The 21,965-nt window shown below is 41.9% G+C and overlaps 1 protein-coding gene across 1 annotated transcript in view; it reads left to right on the forward strand.

Annotated features, from left to right (window-relative positions):
• The window catches only part of TLN2 (talin 2), a 454,454-nt gene that overhangs the window by 313,564 nt on the left and 118,925 nt on the right, over positions 1–21,965 (forward strand). Inside the window, exons 19-26 of the mRNA XM_025390086.1 lie at positions 3,453–3,620; positions 4,872–5,166; positions 7,954–8,120; positions 12,473–12,601; positions 13,701–13,814; positions 15,884–15,997; positions 18,431–18,565; positions 21,101–21,229. Of these exons, the coding sequence (XP_025245871.1) occupies positions 3,453–3,620; positions 4,872–5,166; positions 7,954–8,120; positions 12,473–12,601; positions 13,701–13,814; positions 15,884–15,997; positions 18,431–18,565; positions 21,101–21,229 (1,251 nt within the window). The remainder of the gene's footprint in view (positions 1–3,452; positions 3,621–4,871; positions 5,167–7,953; positions 8,121–12,472; positions 12,602–13,700; positions 13,815–15,883; positions 15,998–18,430; positions 18,566–21,100; positions 21,230–21,965) is intronic.

Genomic DNA, 21,965 nt, shown 5'->3' on the forward strand with positions numbered 1-21,965 from the left:
AACACACATACACAGAGAGAGAGAGAGAGAGAGAATTTCCTTGGTACTCAGAGGTGGTTTGCTTTTTGTGTCTTATCCAAAACCACAAGCGTGGCAGAGAAGTCTTTTTTGTGACCCTTCTTTTTCAATACCAGGGCCATGTGCTGCTTGCCCTCTGGGGAGCGAGTGTCACCACTGTGTGCAGTATCACCTCACGGCAGCTCAGAAAGCATCAGGTATCTGCTCGTCTGCCTCCATCCCTGTCCCTCAAAGGGTGAGGCGCAGAGGCCTGCTGCTGGGGGAGTTCAGGCCAGGATGAGCTGCTTATGTGCTGGTGGGCCAGTGCCCTTTACTCCTCCTCCTAAGTCTCTAATTTTGCAAGTCATATATAAATATATCCTAATTAAATTGTTACTGTTCTAGCCCAGGTTCTCTGAAAGACGCCCTTTTCCAAATCTTGTGTCAAGTTCACTGTTTAGGATTCTACAGAATTTCATCGGTCTTCACTTATTAAAATGTTTTTGAATTATGTATATAGTGAAATATTTACTTAGAAGAAATCACAAAGAATTGCAAACTTATATAAACTCATACCACAAATATCACCAAGTCCAGAAAATAACACAATGTTTTTATTAACTACCTGACACCTCTCAATACCTTTTTTCCTGCATTTTTGACTTCATCTGTTTTGACCACCTCTTCATTTGACAATGATTTTATAATATGTTATAGACAGAACAAAAAGATCATTAGCTTTCCTCTGGCATTTAGGTTTCTTGCTTCATGGGTGGCAATTTTGCATGCCATTTTATCTAGAACTTATAAATTTTATAAGCAAAAGATGTGTTAGTTAAACTAAGATGTGATCATGTATGTTGTGAGACATGAAATTTCAACCTTCATGCATAGATGTGTTTGTTTCTCCTTCACTCTCCACATGCCTGTGGCACTGGGCTATGGGATTCACTTATATCCCGCAGTGCAATAAGACATTCGATGCACAGTTATGTCATGATGGAGGGTGAGTTCGTATCATGGGCTGTAGGAATATTCCTGGAAGCCATTTCTACACTGAGATGGCCGGTCATAAGTTCCCTAGAATCAGAATGAACTGCACATCAATATATTCTGCTAAACCCAGGTTAATTGTGTCCCCATCTTGATTTCCCTTTCCGTATCCCTAAACTTCTCTTGCATTGGCCTTTACTTTTTAAATTAGGGCAGGTAATTATTTGTAGGTAGGTACCTATTTCGGAACTTGGTAAATAGGAGATTCAGCTGTTGTTTTACTAGGCTTAATTATCTTGACATGTCATTTACTTTCCCCAAAAGTATTAATATTATTGTTTTCTCCAAAGTGCCAAGGAAGGTTAAGGAGAAAGACAATTCTTCCTTAAAACATCGCATGCAACCTTGTATTTTTTAAAAGCTTTACCTGCCTCTCCCTGCTTTAGCAGATTATTTTCATTGTGTATGAATGTCAACCCTGCTTCCTAATGTTTGTTTCTATTCAGATGTGCAGAGGAAGCAGGTTCAGGTTCAGGGTGATAGTCCTACAGAGCCTTTGTTAGCAGGGACAGGCCTGACTTGAATGTTTTCAATTGTGTAAGCTCTCTAGGTAAAGACCAGGCCAGTAAGGTGATCCTGCAACCTCCTCCAGTTATGGGTAACTGACATTGGATTTCTTACTCTATTTTTCTGATTCTTGAGATCGTATCTCAGAGCTTTTCTTGGGTTCTTAATGTACTGCATGTTCCCATAGTTAACAAAGATTTATTTTACACTGGCTGTATAATAGTGGTCTTGTTGAAAATTTTGACAAAGGCCTTGTCAGCAGCTATAGCTGTAGTATCACATTCTTTTTCTAACTGTATTTTTTTGGACAAAATTAATAAGAGGAACAGGATTTCTTTAAACAATTCTAACAAAGCCCTTTAGAACAATCATGATTCTATGTGACCAAATCCTGGCCCCCATCTGAAAAGATGAATTCATGTCAAGTGAGGGAATACCATGACCTACTTTGGAAAGTTATTTTTAAAAATCTTTTTAATAATTTGTGACATTCAAGCTGTGTTTTCACTGAGCATTGAGATGAATGTCCAGGAACTGTAACTTTGCCATAGTGGGAGCAATTCCTAAAAGTTGTATGGTAGACAAGTGCCAGTCAAATCCCAAAGGAATCTTCAGCTTTCAGCACCATGGGCTTTAATTATACCTGGGGAAGCCAGGAAACATCACAGACCTAAGAAAGACTGGAATAACCTGCTCCTTGAAGACCACTTAGTTTTCGTCCATTTTAAAATCAGCTTACTTGATAGATTCATGGGTTTCTGTTTTAGCTGGATTGTATCTAGTCTTTGTTCTGTGTAAAATTGTGCAGGCTGAATATTATTTCAATTGTATCTTCTCATGAAATATCTCACTGTAAAGACACTGTGGGTGCCCTTTACATTTAGAATCAAATGTGGTCTTTATCATCTGATGAACTAATAAAGACTTCTGACCGTATTTCCTTAGGGGAAAGCCTTGACATGTTTGTTCAAAATAAAAATGGCTTGTATGTTTGGGAAGGCATTTCCAAGTCAAATAAACTACTTTCAGTATTAAAAGCAAAGAAGTAAATTAATTGTAACCGTGGTTATTCTTCAGGTCAAACAGATGGGTGACAAATCTGGTAGGCTCAAAGGATTCTTCTTTCTGCAGGCAGAATGCCTAGTCATTGAGTTGAAGCATAAACTGATGTTTCAAGGCTCAGCACTCCTTGCATCTTCAGTCAGACCGTCTTATAGCTAGTGTATTTATATAGGCTCTCTTTCTGCTTTCTGTCATAATTTAATTCCTACCCGGAAGGCTGCAGAACACTGAGAATAACTCATGTTCAGAGCATTTCTTGGCTCTTGAGCTGTAGGTATTGGTGCCAGCTATGTGTCTGTGCGCATCAAATGTTGCCCTCTGGAGGTAGAGCTATGGCTGAATTTCTGATGACGACTCAGATCTTTGGGCAAAGTAGAAATCCAGAAGATACATTTTCAAGTTGCAGTGGGGCATGATGACTTGGAGGCCATTAATTATAACTATGACACATGATGTTGTGGCATCTGGCTATGTTTTCAGCTTCTCCTGATCCACCGTATTGGCCACTCATCCAAGAGACATGGTCAAGACTTTGTGTTAGATAAGTGCATGAATGTGAATCAGTGGTTAAAATAATAACCCTTCCCTCAAATTCACTATTTTAGATTTAAACCTGTGCTACTTAATGGATGTAAGAGACTGAGTTATTAGGATACAAGTCTCCTTTTTTAATTACCTCTAAGGATAAGTTGACATTTTAAAAAACAAGTAAAAAAACTTCTGAAGTGCTGAAGGAAAAAGATCAAATGGAATTTTAATAACATGTTTATTTTCAGGCTGTGAAAGGTGATTAGAGAGAAATAAATGAACAGTCTTTGATTCCCTTTTCTCAGGATGTTTTAATGAGTTTGGCCAAAGCTGTTGCCAATGCAGCTGCCATGTTGGTACTAAAGGCAAAGAATGTTGCCCAAGTGGCTGAAGATACTGTCCTACAGAACAGGGTAATTGCCGCTGCCACCCAGTGTGCCCTCTCCACCTCCCAGCTTGTGGCATGTGCCAAGGTAAGCCAGCTGGCGCCCCAGCCCTTTCTATGCAGTATCACCTGCTGTTATCTGCCTCCAGGCATTTGGTGGGTAGCAGGGGTGGAATTTTTTCAAATAGTCTAAGCTTTAGAACTTCTTTCAAGTGTCTTAAGTGATGATGGGATTTTAGCATAAGTGGTCTGATTCTGCTTTTATCATTTGTTCTTTGCCCAAGTCCTCAGGCCGTTGGTACTTTTCACTAGTTCATTTCTATATGCAAATTGCTGTGTCTCCCCTTTGGACTTCTCAGTGCATCTTACACCTGCACAAAAATAGTTCTTGCCTTGTGTGGTACAGCGTTATAAATGGGTTCAGAAATAAGCCACAGAGTTTATGGGAACCCTTTCTAGGCCGCACAGTGTCCGAGTGGGGATGTTAATTGTCGCCAGGGTATACACACTCTGTGTGTCATACATCCCCTCATTACATCTCCCCGGTAATGCTGCAAGCAGGATTAAGCACCATTATCTCTAGTTCACTGATGAGGAATCTGAGGCCCTTAGATGTTAGTAGGTTAAGGCCACAGAAGTAGTAAGTGGCAGAACTAGAGTAACAACTCAGGTCTGTCTGCCTCCAAATACCTTTCCCCTCCACTCCGTGTGTCCTCTCGGTGATGATGCATCAGAAGATGGGAAATGTCCGTTTCTGGACTTGATGGCCTGTCATGTTGTGTAGATCTGTGATGTGGCTCAGCTTGCCATCGAGAGCCTATGGTAAGATTTGCAGCATTGTCTCCCTCAAGCTTTCCTTGTCCACACTGCTAGAATTTACAAGGAACTGACAGAACCTCCCTGTTCATTAAAGGACTATGAGGCAGAGTTTCAGGTGTTTCTGGGAATAGAAATAGAATTCTTTTAGGTAGTCTTTGTATCCCAACTCAAAAGACTCAATTCAAAGGATCCTAAAAGGAAGGAGGTATAATTGGGAAATCTCAGGAATTTCTCTCTATGGAAGTAGGGCAGTAGTATGGACTGTCACGTGTGACTAATGACATTTTAAATCAGCGGGACATGTCAAATCACAAGGATGAAGTAGAATAGCAGAGTGTGTGAGACTGAAGCAATGGTTTCATTGAATGAAATGATCCTGTAAGTAAGAAACCGAGCAATGGTCCTGTGAGTCAGAAACCGAGGCCCAGAGCAGGAAGGGCCTTGATAGGACTGTGGGGGCACATGGAGAGGGACCAGGATTCAACCGCAGTGCCCACAACCTGTTCCTGTCTCGCTTCAGGTTGTGAGCCCCACTATCAGCTCCCCTGTGTGCCAGGAGCAGCTGATTGAAGCAGGGAAGCTGGTGGACCGCTCAGTGGAGAACTGCGTCCGTGCCTGCCAGGCGGCCACCACCGACAGTGAGCTCCTGAAGCAGGTCAGCGCAGCGGCCAGCGTGGTCAGCCAGGCCCTCCATGATCTCCTGCAGCATGTGCGGCAGTTTGCCAGCCGAGGCGAGCCCATCGGCCGCTACGACCAGGCCACCGACACCATCATGTGTGTCACTGAGAGCATCTTCAGCTCCATGGGTGATGCCGGTAAGGCACTGTGCTGTGGGTGGGTGGATGGGTGGGTTTTGGTGTTCCTGATGGTGGTGCTCACCCACAGGGAAGGTGAAGGCTGCCTGGATAACTGGCAAGGGCAAGTTCTCATCGATCTCAAAGACTTCCCCGCTGAAGCTCGGAAAAAGACACAAGACTCTTCCATAGCCATGCTTACAGACTTAAACAGAGTTCACTGGGTTTTTGTTGTGATGGTTAGATTTTGTTATTTTGTTAGATTCGCGGCGGATCCTTTCTTCTGTGAATGCACATGTTGGGTATGGTATGGCAAAGTTGGAGCAGCCACAGAAGGAAACAAGATCAAGGCTGGGGATTCAGAAGTTTGTTGTACTTGTGTGTCCCCTGGAGGGGTCAGCGCCTGCCACACAGGGTCATGGGAGAGCACCAGAGTGGTCAGGAGGAGAAGACAGGAGCAAGGGGAGGGCCTAGACCATGGCCTTTATTGGAACTTCTTGGGAAATGCAGGGCAGGGTAAACAATTTAGGATTGGCTAGTTTAAATAATTTTGGCAGGCTCTAAATTATGGAGGTGGTGGCTAGTTACCTGGGACCTGGCCCCAGGATGATCCAGGCAGAGGAACAGTGTCTCCTGAGTGTCTGGGCCAGTTAGAGGAGGAATAGCTCTGGATTGGTTAGTTTGCATATCAAAGACATGTTCCCTGCTGAGCCTCTGCAGTCTCTAAATTGTCTAGCCCTTAGAGGACAGTTTGTCTCCAGCGGAAAGGTGTTTTCAGATTCCAAAGCATCATACATAATATGCAGTCAGTTTAAAAACAATATACAATACACCTTTTTATAATCTATTGAAAAGGAAGTCTCCCCAAACCCAGCTCACCACTGTGCCATCAAAATCCCAGAAATTCATAACCTTTTCACTTTATATATCTTATAGACTTTTTCTTTTCTTTTTTTTTCTTTTCTTTTTTTTGAGGTGGAATCTCACTCTGTTGCCCAGGCTGGAGTATAGTGGCACAGTCTTGGCTCAGTGCAACCTCCACCTCCCAGGTTCGAGAGATACTCCTGCCTCAGCCTCCCAAGTAGCTGGGATTACAGGCATCTGCCACCATGCCCGGCTAATTTTTGTATTTTTAGTACATGTTGGCCAGGCTGGTCTTGAACTCCTGACCTCGGGTGATCTGCCCGCCTCAGCCTCCCGAAGTGCTGGGATTACAGGGGTGAGCCACCGTGCCCAGCCTGGACTTTTTTCATGTCCACCTGTGTGTTAATCTTTTTAGTGGCAGCATAGTATTCTATTTTTGTAGGCATCATAATTTAACCAGTGATCTTTTAATGGACATTTAGTTTTTTTGTTTGTTAGTTTGTTTTGCTTTTGCTTTTACAAAAATACTACAATAAGCATTCTTGTAAAAATGGTTTACTTTTCGAATGTAGGGTAAATTCCTATTAATGGAGGTGCTGGGCCGGTAGGTAAATTTTTATTTTAAATGTGTCTAAGAAATTTTTCTCCAGAAAGGACCCACAATTTGCAACCCAACTAGTAATCTGTAAGAGATCTGTTTTTGAGCTTCCTTGACAGCATAGAACAATACCTTATAGCGAGTTTTGTTTTTTTTAAAAAGAAAATTGTCTTGTGTTCTTCTGTATCCGTAAATAATTTAACAAGATAGGAATGCCTCACACATTTGAATTTGTTGTTGTTTGTTTGTTTTTGATAATCCTTTTATTTTGAAATACTTTTAAATTTTCAAAAAAAGTTGCAGAGGAAATACGGAGAGTTCCCATATACCTTTCCCAGTTTCTCCATTTTTGACAGCTTCCCTAAAAGATAGCACATTTGTCAAAACCAGGAAATTAGCATTGGTACTTTACTAACTAAACTACAGACATTATTCAGATTTCATCAGTTTTTCTGCTGATGTCCTTTAACCGTCTCGGGATCCAGTCCAGGATACCACACTGAATTAAGCACATTTTTACTTGAGTAAAAACTTTCTTCTTCCCCCTTTTTGTTACAGTGCTTCAGCATTCTTTTCAGATGGCTTTTGCTGGAGGAAGAAATCCCTTACATTTGAATCGTGCTAGTTTTTAATGTTGGTTGTTATACTCCTCCTACTTCCAAAAGGAAATTAAAATAGATTTCAGTAAAATCACAGGGACAATAAGACCAAAGAATAATGCAAGATCAAAATCAGTGCTGGGAAAAAAAGGATGAACAAAGAGAAAATTGGCAGGGAAAACTCCAGGCCAAGGCAAGTCATAGCATTTGAGCATGAAGCTGGGGTCTGTGCTTCTATTAGCAAAGGCCAAGTGGCACACATTGAGTGGATTGTGTAATTTCCCTCATCTGGTGCTAGGTAGCCTACACATTAATACAGAATTTAAAAATAATTTTGTTCTGTGCCAGTTCTTCAAAAAGTTTATTATACAGGCTTTTGTGTAAGTGGTTTTCAAAGTGAAGAAAGCAGTGTTTTCTAAATAAGTGTTTACTAATGCTAAATCCATGTAATTTTGTTCCCTGCCCTCTCTTTATAAAGTGTTTCTCTTTGGCTCCTTCTGTTCTCTTCATGCCTCATAGTGAAAGGCTGAACCTGGATGTGTTTGGGGAGTATCATCCTGGCAGCCGCAGGGAATATTTTCATTTTTGGTTCTAATTTGGATGCATTGCTTAGGAGTAGAGCATGGAGGTTCCGTTTTTTTGCTCCCACTTATCAGAAGAGTAGAGACAAGACTCTACTGGCTCCTGAGGTTTTACTGACCTTTGAAAAGTAGACAAACCGACCACATCTTCTATTCCGTCCTCTAGGTGAAATGGTGCGCCAGGCGCGGGTCCTGGCCCAAGCCACATCAGACCTCGTCAATGCCATGAGGTCAGATGCAGAAGCCGAAATCGACATGGAGAATTCGAAGAAGCTCCTGGCAGCAGCAAAACTCTTAGCCGACTCCACTGCTCGCATGGTGGAAGCTGCAAAGGTACTGGATTTGTTTGTATGAAAAGTGAACACTATTAAGTGTTAGGATTTGGAAGGTACCTTCCAGATGGGGGATGTTCAGCCAAGTGTGCATTTTTGTTTGCTTAAAACATTTGTGGCTTGTAACATCTAACCCTGTTCTTGTGGCAAAGGAGGTGATGGAACATCTGAATGAAATGCTTCAGGGGAGTGGTACTGACTCAGCCGTAGCAGCAAAGTGCCCTCTTTAGGGAGGCCTCTTTTTCCATTTGGTCATCACTGTGTTGGCTTCATTGAACGTGGTGACTAATTTAAACCTGAGATTTTTCAACAGCAAATTCACCTAAACCTGTTCTCTTCCTCAACGCCTTAATGTTACTTTGCCCTCCATTTGACTTCCCAACTAAACTTCTAGCAAGATTTTGCACAGTAGACTATTTCCTACGTTACCGTTCTTTAAATCCCCATCACAGTTTTAAATATTATAAAAGGATGAGGAGTTAAGTGTTAGCTTTGTGCTTTTTCACAGCTATGCTATGGCATAATGCTTACAAAACCTAGTGATTGGGAACCTGGGGTCTGATACATAGCCCCCTATGAAACATATTAAAATTCACATGCCTCAGTTTCATCCTCAAAGATCCTGATTCACAAGGTCACTGGTAGGACTCTGTGTGTGTGTGTGTGTGTGTGTGCGCGTGCGCGCGCGCACGCCCATGCGTGTGCCCGCACGTGTGCGTGTTTAAGTTTTGCAGGGTATTCTGATGTGCATCTCTAGGTGAGAACTGTTTTAAATGAATAAGGCTATATTTTTCTGGGTTTTTTATTGTGTACCTAGCACACATTTCTTGTAGAATTAATAGAACATGCAGATAAATGTGAAAAAAGAAAATGAAATTCACCTTCAAATTCCTGCCCTTAAAATAATATTTTAAATGTATTTCTATGCATATAAGATTCATTAAGGTCAGGCACGGTGGCTCGTGCCTATAATCCCAGAACTTTTGGGAGGTCAAGACGGGAGGATCACCTGAGGTCAGGAGCTGGAGACAACCTGGCCAACATGGTGAAACCCCGTCTCTAATAAAAATACAAAAAATTAACAGGGGGTGGTGGTGTGCACCTATTATAATCCCAGCTACTCGGGATGCTGAGGCAGGAGAAAATTGTTTGAACCCAGGAGGTGGAGGTTGCAGTGAGCCAAGATTGCATCACTGCACTCCAGCCCGGGCAACAAGAGCAAACCTGCATCTCAAAAAAAAAAAATAGATTCATTAAGTGTTTCCACATCTTATCTCATCTCCCTGGCTTCCGGGAATTGGTATCTCAACCTAATATGTGCATTACTTCACTTAAAATATATTGTGGGCTGGGCATGGTGGCACACACCTGTAATCCCAGCACTTTGGGAGGCCAAAATGGGTGGATTACCTGAGGTCGGGAGTTTAAGACCAGTCTGACCAACATGGCGAAACCCTGTCTCTACTAAAAATACAAAAATTAGCCAGGCTTGGTGGCACATACCTGTAATCCCAGTTACTAGGGAGGCTGAGGCAGGAGAATTGCTTGAACCTGGGAGCCGGAGGTTGCAGTGAGCCGAGATAGTGCCATTGCATTCCAGCCCAGATGACACTGCAAGACTCCGTCTCAAAAAAAAAAAAGTATTATGACACATAGCCATGTAGAGGACCTCTCCTGACTGAACTGGCATTCATGTTACCTGAGGACTGAGAGTTCTTAGAGACACCTCGTGGGTAGCGGTGAAGGAGAGACCCAGGGAGGGGCAGCATCTGAGCTTCCTTCCCTTGTCTCCTAATCCCCGTTTCAGCCAATAAGCTCTGCTTTTAACCCCCTTCTTTAAGCTATACATATATCATATATGTATATATGATATATATATATGCTGTGTGTGTGCGTGTGTGTGTGTATGTATTGGGTTTTATGTAGTAGTTGAATCTTTTTTTAAAAGGCTTTACTAGTTTACCTCACCTCTCTCAGTCTACACATAGCTATTTGAGGCAATCTTACGTTCACAAAAAATTACTTGCTAGGTTGGAAAGAACTGTAGGGTAGATCTAGTCCATTCCTTATTTTACAAATGAAAAAAATTAAAACTCAAAAAGATGAATGCTAATGCCACATAAGCAGTATTGAGCCAGGCCAGTGTGCACATTTCGTTTTTTGTTTTTTGTTTTTTTTTTTTTTTGAGATGGAGTCTCGCTCTGTCACCCATGCTGGAATGTAGTGGCACAGTCTTGGCTCACTGCAAGCTCTGCCTCCCGAGTTCACACCATTCTCTGCCTCATCAGCCTCCCGAGTAGCTGGGACAGGCACCTGCCACCATGCCCGGCTAATTTTTTGTGTTTTTAGTAGAGACGGGGTTTCACTGTATTAGCCAGGATGGTCTCGATCTCCTGACCTCTTGATCCACCCGCCTCAGCCTCCCAAAGTGCTGGGATTACAGGCATGAGCCCACGCCCGGCCATGTTTTGTTTCTTGATGTGACTGTTTACCAGGCCAATTCACTGCATTTACCAAGTTACCAAAAACTCATTTCTTCTAAGTATTCATGTGATTTTGGTTATTTACATTATCCCATTTGTCCCATTTACATTAAATGGGACAATGTTAAGTGTTTCTGTAAATTCTTTCAGCTTTTAGTTAAAAGTGTTCATTTTGTCTTTGTAGCAATATTTTAATTTGCTGAATTTTGTTGAAAGCTAAAGAACACGCAAAGGTTAGACTTCCAAGGATTATATTTAATGTGCAGAAAAAATATATTTCATGATTAGAAACTAAGATTTCAGGCCAAGATTAGTACCCCATATCTGATACATATTGATCATAAAAAAAGACATTGCTGGGCAAGGACCCAAAGCATCCGTATCAGTGTGAAGTGCAGAAATGCTGGTTTCCAGCTGCTCAAAATACATAAAATTAAGACTGATGTGCACGTGAGACATATATAAAGGAGCAGCTTAGAAAATACCTGAAGACCAGAAAAAAACCAAAATAACTTCCATAAACCTGCAAAAAAAAACCAAAAGTAGCCCAAACAATCCTTTTGCATGTGAAATACAGAAATAAAAATTTTTCAGTGCTAGAAACACAAAATCAAGATTATAAGAATGGTTAAGGTTTGAAAGAATAGGAGATTCTATTCAAGAGGGTTGCCAAAATAATTCTGCCACAGCTGTTAAAACTAGTCCATCCTGTATGCATTGCTATAACTTTTATAAATAGCTCAAAGAAATCGGTTCTTATAAATGGGTAAGTTTAGCAAATTGGCCACTTGGAAATCTAGACTTTTAGGAAATTGATTTTCGATAAATCAGTGTGCTGTTCTCTACTGTTCTCCCTGCCTCGAGAGCAAATATTATTGCCTGAAAGCGTTCATAGGAAGAAACTCATTGATCTATAGACATCAAGCACATGTTACAAAGCATTCAGGCCCTGGTGAGGGAAATCTTGATGGCTGCTGTTATTGTTGGTGGGAGAGGAAGGCTGGATGTGCGGTGAGCATTTGTTGAATTATTGTAGAGTTAAAATGATATCCTTTCTCTACATTACCATTAACCTTCCCCTGCTTCAGAATCCCACCCATCTAAATAAAATCCACTTAGGTTTCTAAGACATGTTCACCTAAAAGCAACAAAGTAAAAGGGCTGTGGGGCTGGACAAAGAATGCATGACTGACTGTGCACATTGCCTTCCTCTTTTTCTGTCGGGTTGAGGGCATTGCCTTTCTCTCATTAATTCAGTACTTTTGGGTACCATCTCGACTTTACACTAGACTTTCCAACTCTGTCTCTCTAGGAATGTGATTTCTGGGCATGGTCTATGTTTCACAAAATTTCCTTGGAATCTTTTTAATGGCATTCCTGAGCCCTCCCTCCATCCTTCCCCGTCTTCCCTCTGTCCCTGCCTGAGTTGATACTGGACTCTTACCCCTTCACATTTACCTGTGCCACAGGGTATTTCAGGAGTGACATGAAGACACGTGTCATTACTATGTCATGCCAATGAAAAGAAGATGCTCCCTGGGAGAGATAGGAAGAGGGGAGATTTAATCTTCCCATCTTTTAAACCATGGGTTTCTGACCACAGGTTAATCTGTATGGACAATCAAGGCAGTGTTCTCAAGTGTTTAATTATTACTTTGGATTTCTAACTGCTTAGCCACGCAGTTTTGAAACATCCCCTGGTAGGTATTTTTTGTTGCATGAGGAAACATCTTCATCATAAAGATATTGCTTGCAGCATTCGACTATCCTTCCAAATGCTTTCTGTTGCAAAGAAAAAACAATACTGAAGGCATGAATTCAGTGATGTCTCCCGCTGGACCACTTGAAATCTTTATTTTCACCTTTGCAGGGGGCTGCAGCCAACCCGGAGAACGAGGATCAGCAGCAAAGGCTGAGAGAAGCTGCAGAAGGCCTCCGGGTAGCAACCAACGCAGCTGCCCAGAATGCTATTAAGAAAAAAATTGTCAACCGACTGGAGGTCAGGAAAGAGGCTGGCTTCCTGGGATGCCCATCTTAAATTGCAAAGAGTTATTTGAAAAGCTAGTTGAATTAACAAGGTGTTGCCCATATAAAGAAAGCCAAGTCAAGGTTGTTTGACTTCAAACATCATTGTTTGAAGGTTTGAGTACTATAAAAGCATTGATTCCATTGGAAAAAGCTGCTTCTGTAAGCTCGAATCCTTTCTAACGTTCAAGAATAGAATTTAGATTCTTTTCAGGAGGAACCGGATTATTTTTTTTTCTAGCATTAAAGGATATACACATTCAAGAAGGATCTTTTGCTGAAAATATTTATATTCTGTTGGAGTCAGTGACTTTGTCAGGACTTCCCATAGGAAATATGAACTTTGAAGATTAGGCTTGGGTGGAGAGGTATAGAAGGGAGTGAAATATATTTGTTATTTTTTGAAGTAATTATTCTGAAAAAGAAAGTTAAAATAGTAATAGGCACAAACTATGTTTTTTAAAAAAAAGTTTATCCTACAAATGCACACAGGAGAACCTTACACTGAAATTTGAGAGTTTGGAAGCTGAGACCTTTGCCTGTGTGCTGGGAAGTCCCTCCATATGCAGTCTGCTAGATTCTGGAAGAAAAGTAACGTTGTTGTTCTTGGAAAAAGATGAGGATAAATCCAATTAAGTGTCCTGGTGGGAAAGTCTCAGCATTTTGGAACTAAGGCTTTTGAGTACTGAGAGAGCACCAGCATTTGTGCTTGACACAGAACCATCTATGCTGCTTGTGGAAGATTTTTTTTCCAAAAACATTTAGACTTGGTGCAGCTTGTCAGTGTCATTATGATCTTGGGATCATCCCTTTTGTTTTTGCGAAAGACAAATGAACTTCAAAGCTTGAGCTTTCAAGCATGCCTGTGTTTGTCACTTGTCTCAGAGGATGTCAACACAAGGAAGATAGTGTGTTGTGAGATTAGGGTCATCACTGGTTTTAAAAGACAAAGCCTGCTCTTTGGAGTTCTTTTAGAGCAACAAACCTATCCTGACTCTGTGGTGGAAGTGACCTGTAGAACATGCATGTGTGTTGCATATGCAGACCCTGACTCATCTATCACTCATCTGCAGGTTGCAGCCAAGCAGGCCGCAGCAGCAGCCACACAGACCATTGCCGCCTCCCAGAATGCAGCTGTTTCCAACAAGAACCCTGCGGCCCAGCAGCAGCTGGTTCAGAGTTGCAAGGTGAGGTTCCAGTGCACAGAGAGCCAGATCAGCTGCAGATGACCCTGATAACGTTAGAACGCCAAGTCCCCTAATAATTCAGTAAAGACAGATTATCCAAGCTTCTAATCCAATTTGTCCCAGTTCCCATGTTCCAGGTGTATACACGTCTGGTTTTTGTCCATTAAGTGGATGGCCTGTGTTTGGAAGGAAAGTATGATTTTCTCCCAGCATTGTCTTACTTTTGTCCACAGTTTTCTTTTCAAGAGACTGAACCAAAGAGGATCAATGACGAGGCCATTTTAGGGCTCTGAAATAGGAAGGAAGTGTTGAGTTTCCAGAGTGGCCTTTCTTTGAGAGGCAGGACTTTGAATTCAGCCTTGCTCCCTGGAGCAGGGTTGATTTCCTGCTTTCTAGTAATTGCACCTCAAGGATTTATTTCATCCCGTCTAGCCTCTGTGACTTTGTGCTTTGGTGCTTTTTGCTGTTGCCCTTATGTCTCTATTCTTCTGACACCTGGGCCTTGATGCTAAGTTGAGCCCAGTTTACTACAAAAGGGACAGTAAACACTCTTGTTGGTTTCTCTAAGAGCCCAGGGAGTTGACTTCCCCAGGGCTCCTCTGAATTGTGGCAGACACAAAATCCAGTTGCAGAGCCACTGCCCACATGTGGGTGGCACGTCTGGCTGGTATGTCTTAGAAGTATTTGCAGCTAGCCATGGTAGCTGGCTGGGAGGCATACCTGTCTGTGAGAGCCAACTGCACCCTCTCTCCTTCTTCAAATCTCTGCCAAATGATTCACATTTGTGAGGGGTGCCACTGCTGCCACTTCAGAAATGGCTTTACTTCTGATAGAGCCCTCTATTCTTGAATCTGAATTCTCTGAGGCCAGCCCTGCTGCTGTTGTGGACTGAATGCACTCCAGGAAGAAAAGCCTCAGTGACATAGTAGGGTCCTGGGCTGGTGTCCTTCGGTCCTGTGTGGATAGCGAAGGGGTCTTGCTGAGAGTGAGGGCATCTGCTGTGGGGGAGTTTGCTTCCTTTGGGTCCTCAGTTCAGCTGCTAGCAGGGGTGAAAACTTCCTTCTCTGGGAGCATGTGCAGCTCACATGCAGGGACATGCCACCAGATGAGTGAGACCTCTCGCCCCTCTTCTGCAGAGAGACTGAAGATACTAGGTGTCGAGTGTCACTACCAGGAAATGAAAGGATTGAGATGAAGAGGGGAGAGTGGAGCAAATGACTAGAACTAGCAGAACTAGCAGTCCTAAAGGGGGCCTAAAATCCTTGGAAACATTTTTTTAACCTGTGCTGGAGCAGTCCTAGAAAAATACGTTCCCAGGCCAGTATGCCCTGGGCACCTTTATCTGCAGTGATAGCCACAGTGCTGTGGCCTCTGAGAGCCTCGTTAAGCAGAGAAGGACGTGTGGGCACAGAAAGGAAGTGTGGACAGAACACAGAGAAAGTAAAAGGCTTGTCTCCCAAGATACCGTAGGAGCCCGTTACTGTACAGCAGCCCTGCCTCACAGAATGCTGCGTCTCTCTCCTTTCCCCTGGCTTTGGGCTTTCCAGCTTGAGAATGAGAAGTCCTTCTTAGAGAAAGAGGGGCCATGGCAACACAAAGGCTGATGCACAGAATGCGTGCTTGCAAAGTAAGAAGCCAAAGCACTTACATGCACGGGTATCCAAGTATTTCCCTCACCTTCTGAACATGGGGCCATATGACTTCAGTTTACCACCGGTGAATCGTGTAGATCCTTTGATTCTAGGTTTGTAATGGCAGTGAGCCAGATGGTGTGAGTTGCAGCTAAGGAAATTCTTTTAGGCCTCATCATAGACAATCATCTTCAAAGGAATGTATTGAGACCTCCAGTACCACAGGGTAGAGTGTGTGTAGAGAAAATGCCCAGAAAATGGGATTCAGTGTTGATAAGGACCCAGCTGGCTTAATGTGCAGTGTCATTCCAAGGCCTGGGGCTGGTGTCCCCTGGGAGTGGATGGCACATCCAAAAAGCGCTCTTGAGTCATGTTTTAGCTTCTTTGGATGATCCCACCATTCTAGCCATGCTGTTTTCATTTCCTTGCCTTCTGCAGGCAGTGGCTGATCACATCCCTCAACTGGTCCAGGGAGTGAGGGGGAGCCAAGCTCAAACCGAAGACCTGAGTGCCCAGCTGGCTCTCATCATCTCCAGCCAGAACTTCCTCCAGGTAACAGGGCCGTGGTCACCTTGGGCTCACTCAGAGCCCTCGTCTGGGCAGGGGCTGCCCTTTAAGGAGAGGAGTTAATGAATTCCACAGCCTCAGCTAAGTCTTTGCAGTAGGCAGGGCTTGAAGGCCTCTTCTTTAGCTTTTCAGTTTCAGGAGAGGTGGGTTCAGCTTGGCAAAGCAAAATGCTGATATGCAGGGAAATTGCCCTGGGGAGATGGCATATGATCCATTTTCCTCAGGATTATCATGTATTTCTCTTCAAAGAGAAGAAAACATGTAAAAAGTTGCAGGTTGTGATGAACAGCCTAGGAATAGGTATTGCTTTAGGTTTTTGTTTGCAGAGATCCTAACGTCATTATTCATGGACCGGGGAAAGAAGTGTGAAGTGCATCTTCTCCAGAGATGTGATCGTTCTCTGTGGCAATTGTACAGTTAGTATTGTCAGTCTCTTTGGGGTGAAGAAGGGTAGATTCATTTTAAGGAAAATAAAATAAACAAAAATACTAAGTTGCGGAAAAATTCCCCTTTATGTGCTTCTTATATTCAAATGTCTCTACTTTATCAGCACTTTTTCTCAACTTAAAAGCAGTTGATATGATGAGGTGGGTCAGTTCTGCATCCCTTTCTAGTTGAACTGATAGTTGTAGGACCCCGCGATACATCTGTTTGGTTCATTTTTCAAGTTGTATAACTCTAACATGCAGAAATAAAACGTGAAAGGTTTGATGTATCTCCTCATACTTTACATACATATGCAACACAGGTATGTATGTGTGTGTGTGTGTATATGGTATTCATTGTATATAGGCCCTTTGTGTTTTTCATCTAACATATGAGTGTTTATGATTTTGAATAATATGTTATATGACTGTACTCAACTTTTCTCTCATCATTGGACGTATAGGTTTTCAGTTTTTTGCCATCGTGAATAAGGTGCTAAAAATCTTTATGTGCTCAAGTCTTTGTTCTCTTCTTGAACTCCTGGAGAGAGGATTGCAAATAACTTATTTTTATCTTTGGGACATTGCAATTTATGATGTGGACAAGGCATTTCTCTCTTCATTTGAGAGGGGAGAGAGCCTGGAGCCAGTTGTGGGTGCTGTCTCCACCCTGGCAAGATTGTAGGGCATTAAGACAGAGCCGTGTAGACGTGTTCCTGGTTCTACTCTGTCCCTGCCCTTGTTTTCCCTTTTTATTTTGTTCTTTTAACTTTGCTATTATAGATAGATCTTTACAAGAAAAAGGGAAGGTTGAAAATAAGTAGAAATTGAATTGACAGATCAAAACGTTTGTACATTTTAAACTTCATGTTATAAAACTCCTGTTCCAGGAGGTTGAACAAATCTAAATTTACAACTTAGCAGTAATATGGAGCGTGCTTTTAAAGACATCTTTTATGAAATTGGGGATTAAGGTTTTAAGAAAACATGTATGTTTTTGCCAGTTTGCTCTGTAAAACTATTTTTGTTTGGTTTTGCATTTCTCTGATATTCAAAATGTTAAACACTTTTCATAAGTTTGTTATTTTTTATTATGCAAAATTATCTTTTTATGCTTTTTGTATACTCGTGGTAGCTTTTATAAGTATTAATTATTTAAATATTAAAAATATTAACTTTTGTCCTTAATATTTATGCTCTGGCACTTGTTGCAACTTTTCTAAGTATAGTTTTATAGCATATATATTAAAAGTCTTAAAAGTATGTATACTCTTTGATCCAGAAATTCTACTTTTAAAAATTTATACAAAAAATATTATAAATGTGTACAGATTTAGCTACAAAGCTGTTTATCATACCATTGTTTATTAAATTGGAAAGAATGGAAACACGCCCAACAACAGAGAATTGAGAAATGGCAATAGATGCATATATTGGAATATTGTATAGCTATTTAAAAGGTAGGATATGTGAGACAAGGAGATTGTGAAATAGAGTAAACAGTATGATCTTATTTTTGAAAATATATGTACATGCGCATAGGTATCCATACACTGGCGAAATTATTTTGCTTTGGGAGATGTGAGGTCATGTTAGCTCATGTTAGTTATGTCTTCATTTTCCTAAGCAGTCTTTTGGGAGTATGTGTGACTCAGAATGAAGAGCTATTCTGAGAAATACAGTGAAACCTATTTAATAAGGAACTCTCTTTGAAATCTGTTTTAAATGAGAATTTCAAGCCACTATTCTAATTTTGCCTTTTCTACCCTCCATGACACCTCCTTTTTTCTTTTTTTAAACATTCCTAGAATGTACTGCCCTAGAGTATCTGGCTTGAGGTGGCAGTTTGGGAGTAGGGGACGAGTTGTTTAATATTCCTCTTTTTTTAGGACAAAATCAGTTCTGACTGCTGTGGAGACATCGCTGCTTGGGTCTCTCCTCTCTACCTCTTGCTGCCCAGGAGCCGTCTTACTTTCTTTTCATCTCTCTATAGCCTGGAAGCAAGATGGTGTCCTCTGCCAAAGCCGCAGTGCCCACCGTGAGTGACCAGGCCGCAGCCATGCAGCTGAGCCAGTGTGCCAAGAACCTGGCCACCAGCTTGGCGGAGCTGCGTACCGCCTCGCAGAAGGCAAGTGGAGCATGTCACAGGGGTTAGCTTGTCAGGAAGGGAGCTGGGGTGGCATGGGTACCACCCAGGGCCTGAACACTGCTGAACCTATTTCTTGGCAGAGTTGTCCGTGCCACTTGCATGACTGTTAAAGATGCCCCTGTGGGTTGGCTTTTATTGCATTAAGCCACTATCTCCCAGACTTACTATTCACTTTTTGGTTTCAGATGCCTTTCGTTGAACTATCTTGAGTTGCGTACTTCCTCCTCCTCCTCCCATATCCTGGGACAAGCAGTGGTCCATTTTTCACAGTCTTAGGGGAGAATGGTAGCCATCAGTGTCTCAGTGCCAGCTAAATTGTGGTCCAGAATAAGTGATCATATATTCCAGGTGTCATCTTGTGAACTTAATAACAAATTATATAGGCAGAAAATCTATTTTGAAGGGTCATCTTTGTTATCTTTTTTGCCCTGGAATGTTTTCACATCTTACATGGAAGCATTCACCTTAACAAGGTCCTAAGGAGAACAGAGTTGAGGACTGAAAGAATTTCTGTCTCTGGAGCATATTAATTACCAAAGGGCCTCATTTACTACTCATGTTTGATGTGGTATTAGCATCAAGTTCTAGCATGAATTCACTTTTCTTCATTGTAGCAATCCCTTTATAGAAACAAGCAGCCTCATAAATTGGTGAGAGAAGAAGGTAGAAGCTGACTTGAATTCTTAATATGAGGAGTACGCTACACTGCCAAATAAAAATATCCAGAGCTTTAGACTATATCCAATAAAAAAGTTATTCTGACCTATGTTTCTCAAAGAGAGCTCCTGGTACTGTCTACACTGGAATCACCTGGGGATGCTTATTAGACTGCACATCCCTGGGCCTCACCTCTGAGAAACCAGATTAGAATTTCTGGTCATAGAGCCTGAACATCCGCATTTTCACAAGCTTCTTTGCTGAGTCTGAGACACACACCAACATTGAACCACACTGCTCCAGAGCAGTGATCCCTAAAGTGGGACTCAAGCAAGACTGTCCATTGGGTACAGGAAGACACTGTGAAAACTTGTACATATATATATGTGTGTGTGTGCGCGTGTGTGTATATATATGTTTTGTTTTGTTTTGTTTTGTTTTGGAGACAGGGTCTTGCCCTGTTGCCCAGACTGGAGTGCAGTGGTGCAATCATGTCTCACTGTAACCTCGATCTGCTAAACTTAAGCAGTCTCCCACCTCAGCCACTTGAGTAGCTGGACCACTGTCATGTGCCACCACATTTGATTAATTTTTTTTGTTTGTTTTTTTTTTATTTTTAGAGATGAGATTTCATCATCTTTCCCAGGCTGGTCTCGAACTCCTGAGCTCAAGTGATCCTCCCACCTAAGCCTCCCAAAGTGTTAGAATTACAGGCATGAGCCACTGCACCCAGCAATATTTTTTAATATGTAGCATAAGGATTAAGAGTGCAGGCTCTAATCCCAGCACTTTGGGAGGCCGAGGTGGGTGGATTGCTTGAGTCCAGGAGTTCAAGACCAGCCTGATCAACATGGTGAAACCCCATCTCTACTAAAAATACAAAAATTAGCCGGGTGTGGTGGTGCATGCCCGTAGTTCCACCTACTTGGGAGGCTGAGGCATGAGAATCACTTGAACCCAGGAGACAAAGGTTGCAGTGTGCCAAGACCATGCCACTGCACTCCAGCCTGGGCAACAGAGTGAGACTCTGTCTCCCAAAAAAAAAAAAAAAAGAGTGCAGGCTCTGGAATCAGACTGTCATTAACTAATTTTGTGACTTAGACAAGTTAGTTAACCTCTCTGTGCCTCAGTTTCCTTCTTGAGTAATACTGGCACAGAAATCAACTGGTATTTATTTCTGCTGTTATTACTATTATCTAAAAATGGAAAGAAATGAAAATGTACCAGTATTTAGTGTACTAATCAATAATTACATGTTTATATAATTATATGTGCATGCGTGTATTGAGGGATGGAATCAAAGCATTTGGAGATCAGTATTTTAGATGACCAAGAGATAAAGTAGTTTTCATAAATCACTAAGGAAAAAATAGTTTGTAATCTTCGGTACAGAAAAGTAATGATTTATAATCTAGAAATTTGTAAAGAGAAGCAATAAAGTTGACATAGACTTGCCCCCAGAGTCCTGGGTGGGTTCATTTGTTCATTTACTGCATCTTTTCCATGCCTCTGTGTACACACATGGCTGTGCTAGGTGCCCTACCTCTAGAAGTCAGCCACAGTGAAAATAAATGATCCACTGAGTCTAAGAGGCCAGTGCATTTCAGATAAGGGTCACTTCTGGAATACTTACTATATCTAGTTATCAGACATACATAATTGATGGTTTAAGGAAGTTAAGAGTAAGGTTGTAACTGAGGATGATTTTGTTCTTAAAAATACTTGCTTTCCTTGCTCCTCCTACTGGATTTGGAGAATCACTGGGTATATCCAGAAAGGCATTTTATAAGTTGCAAAAGTGTTGGGGACACTTTTCCGAAGCATACTGGGTACACATATTCCCAACTCTGTTGACAGGCCCATGAAGCCTGTGGTCCGATGGAAATCGATTCAGCTCTGAATACTGTGCAGACGCTTAAGAATGAACTGCAGGATGCCAAGATGGCGGCCGTGGAGAGCCAGCTGAAGCCACTTCCAGGTGAAACGGTGAGCTGTTAGAGCCAGCTGGGGTGCAGGTGTACCTTTTGTTATGATGTTAAATTATTTGTTGTTAGGGTGTTTGCTAAATGTCGCAGCATGTTGAGAAGTTTCTAACCCTGTGGCCTTTTTCTGTAAAGAATGCCCAGGGCAGCTGGAGGAACTAGGTTTGGAGTTAGGAGTGCTGGCTTCTATACTCAGCTGTATCATCAACTAGCTCTGCACACGTTTCATATCCCCTCTGTGTCTCAAGTATTTTATCTACAAAATGGGTAGCAATGAGGCTATCATGATACACATAGAAAAGATTATCAACAATCATTTTAAAAAAAAACATTTACTTAATGCAAAGCGCTAGGATGGACAACGACAAAGTGCGTCCATACAGGAAAGCCATACTGCAAATGGAATAATGGCCCTAGAGACCTACTGTGGTCGTATTACCACACCTCCTCATGCTTATGTCAGAGTTTTGTTGGCTAAAACTTTAGCAGTCCTCCTCATTTGTATGTACTTTCTCACATGACTGAACATTGCTAGTAAAATACCACCATGTATTAAGCATCTGTGAAGCACTGTACACACACAGTCTAGTTTATCGTGATAGTAACTTTCATGAACAAGTTTTATTAACCCCGTTTACAGGTGAGAAACGCAGGGGCACAGTTTGTCACTGTTTTGTCCAATGTTATCTGCCAGTTAGGAGCAGAACCACAGTTTGAATTTGATTCAAAGCAGAACAGAT

The sequence above is a fragment of the Theropithecus gelada genome, chromosome 7a, assembly GCF_003255815.1.
Source record: "Theropithecus gelada isolate Dixy chromosome 7a, Tgel_1.0, whole genome shotgun sequence".
In the NCBI taxonomy this organism is placed as follows: Eukaryota; Metazoa; Chordata; class Mammalia; order Primates; family Cercopithecidae; genus Theropithecus; species Theropithecus gelada.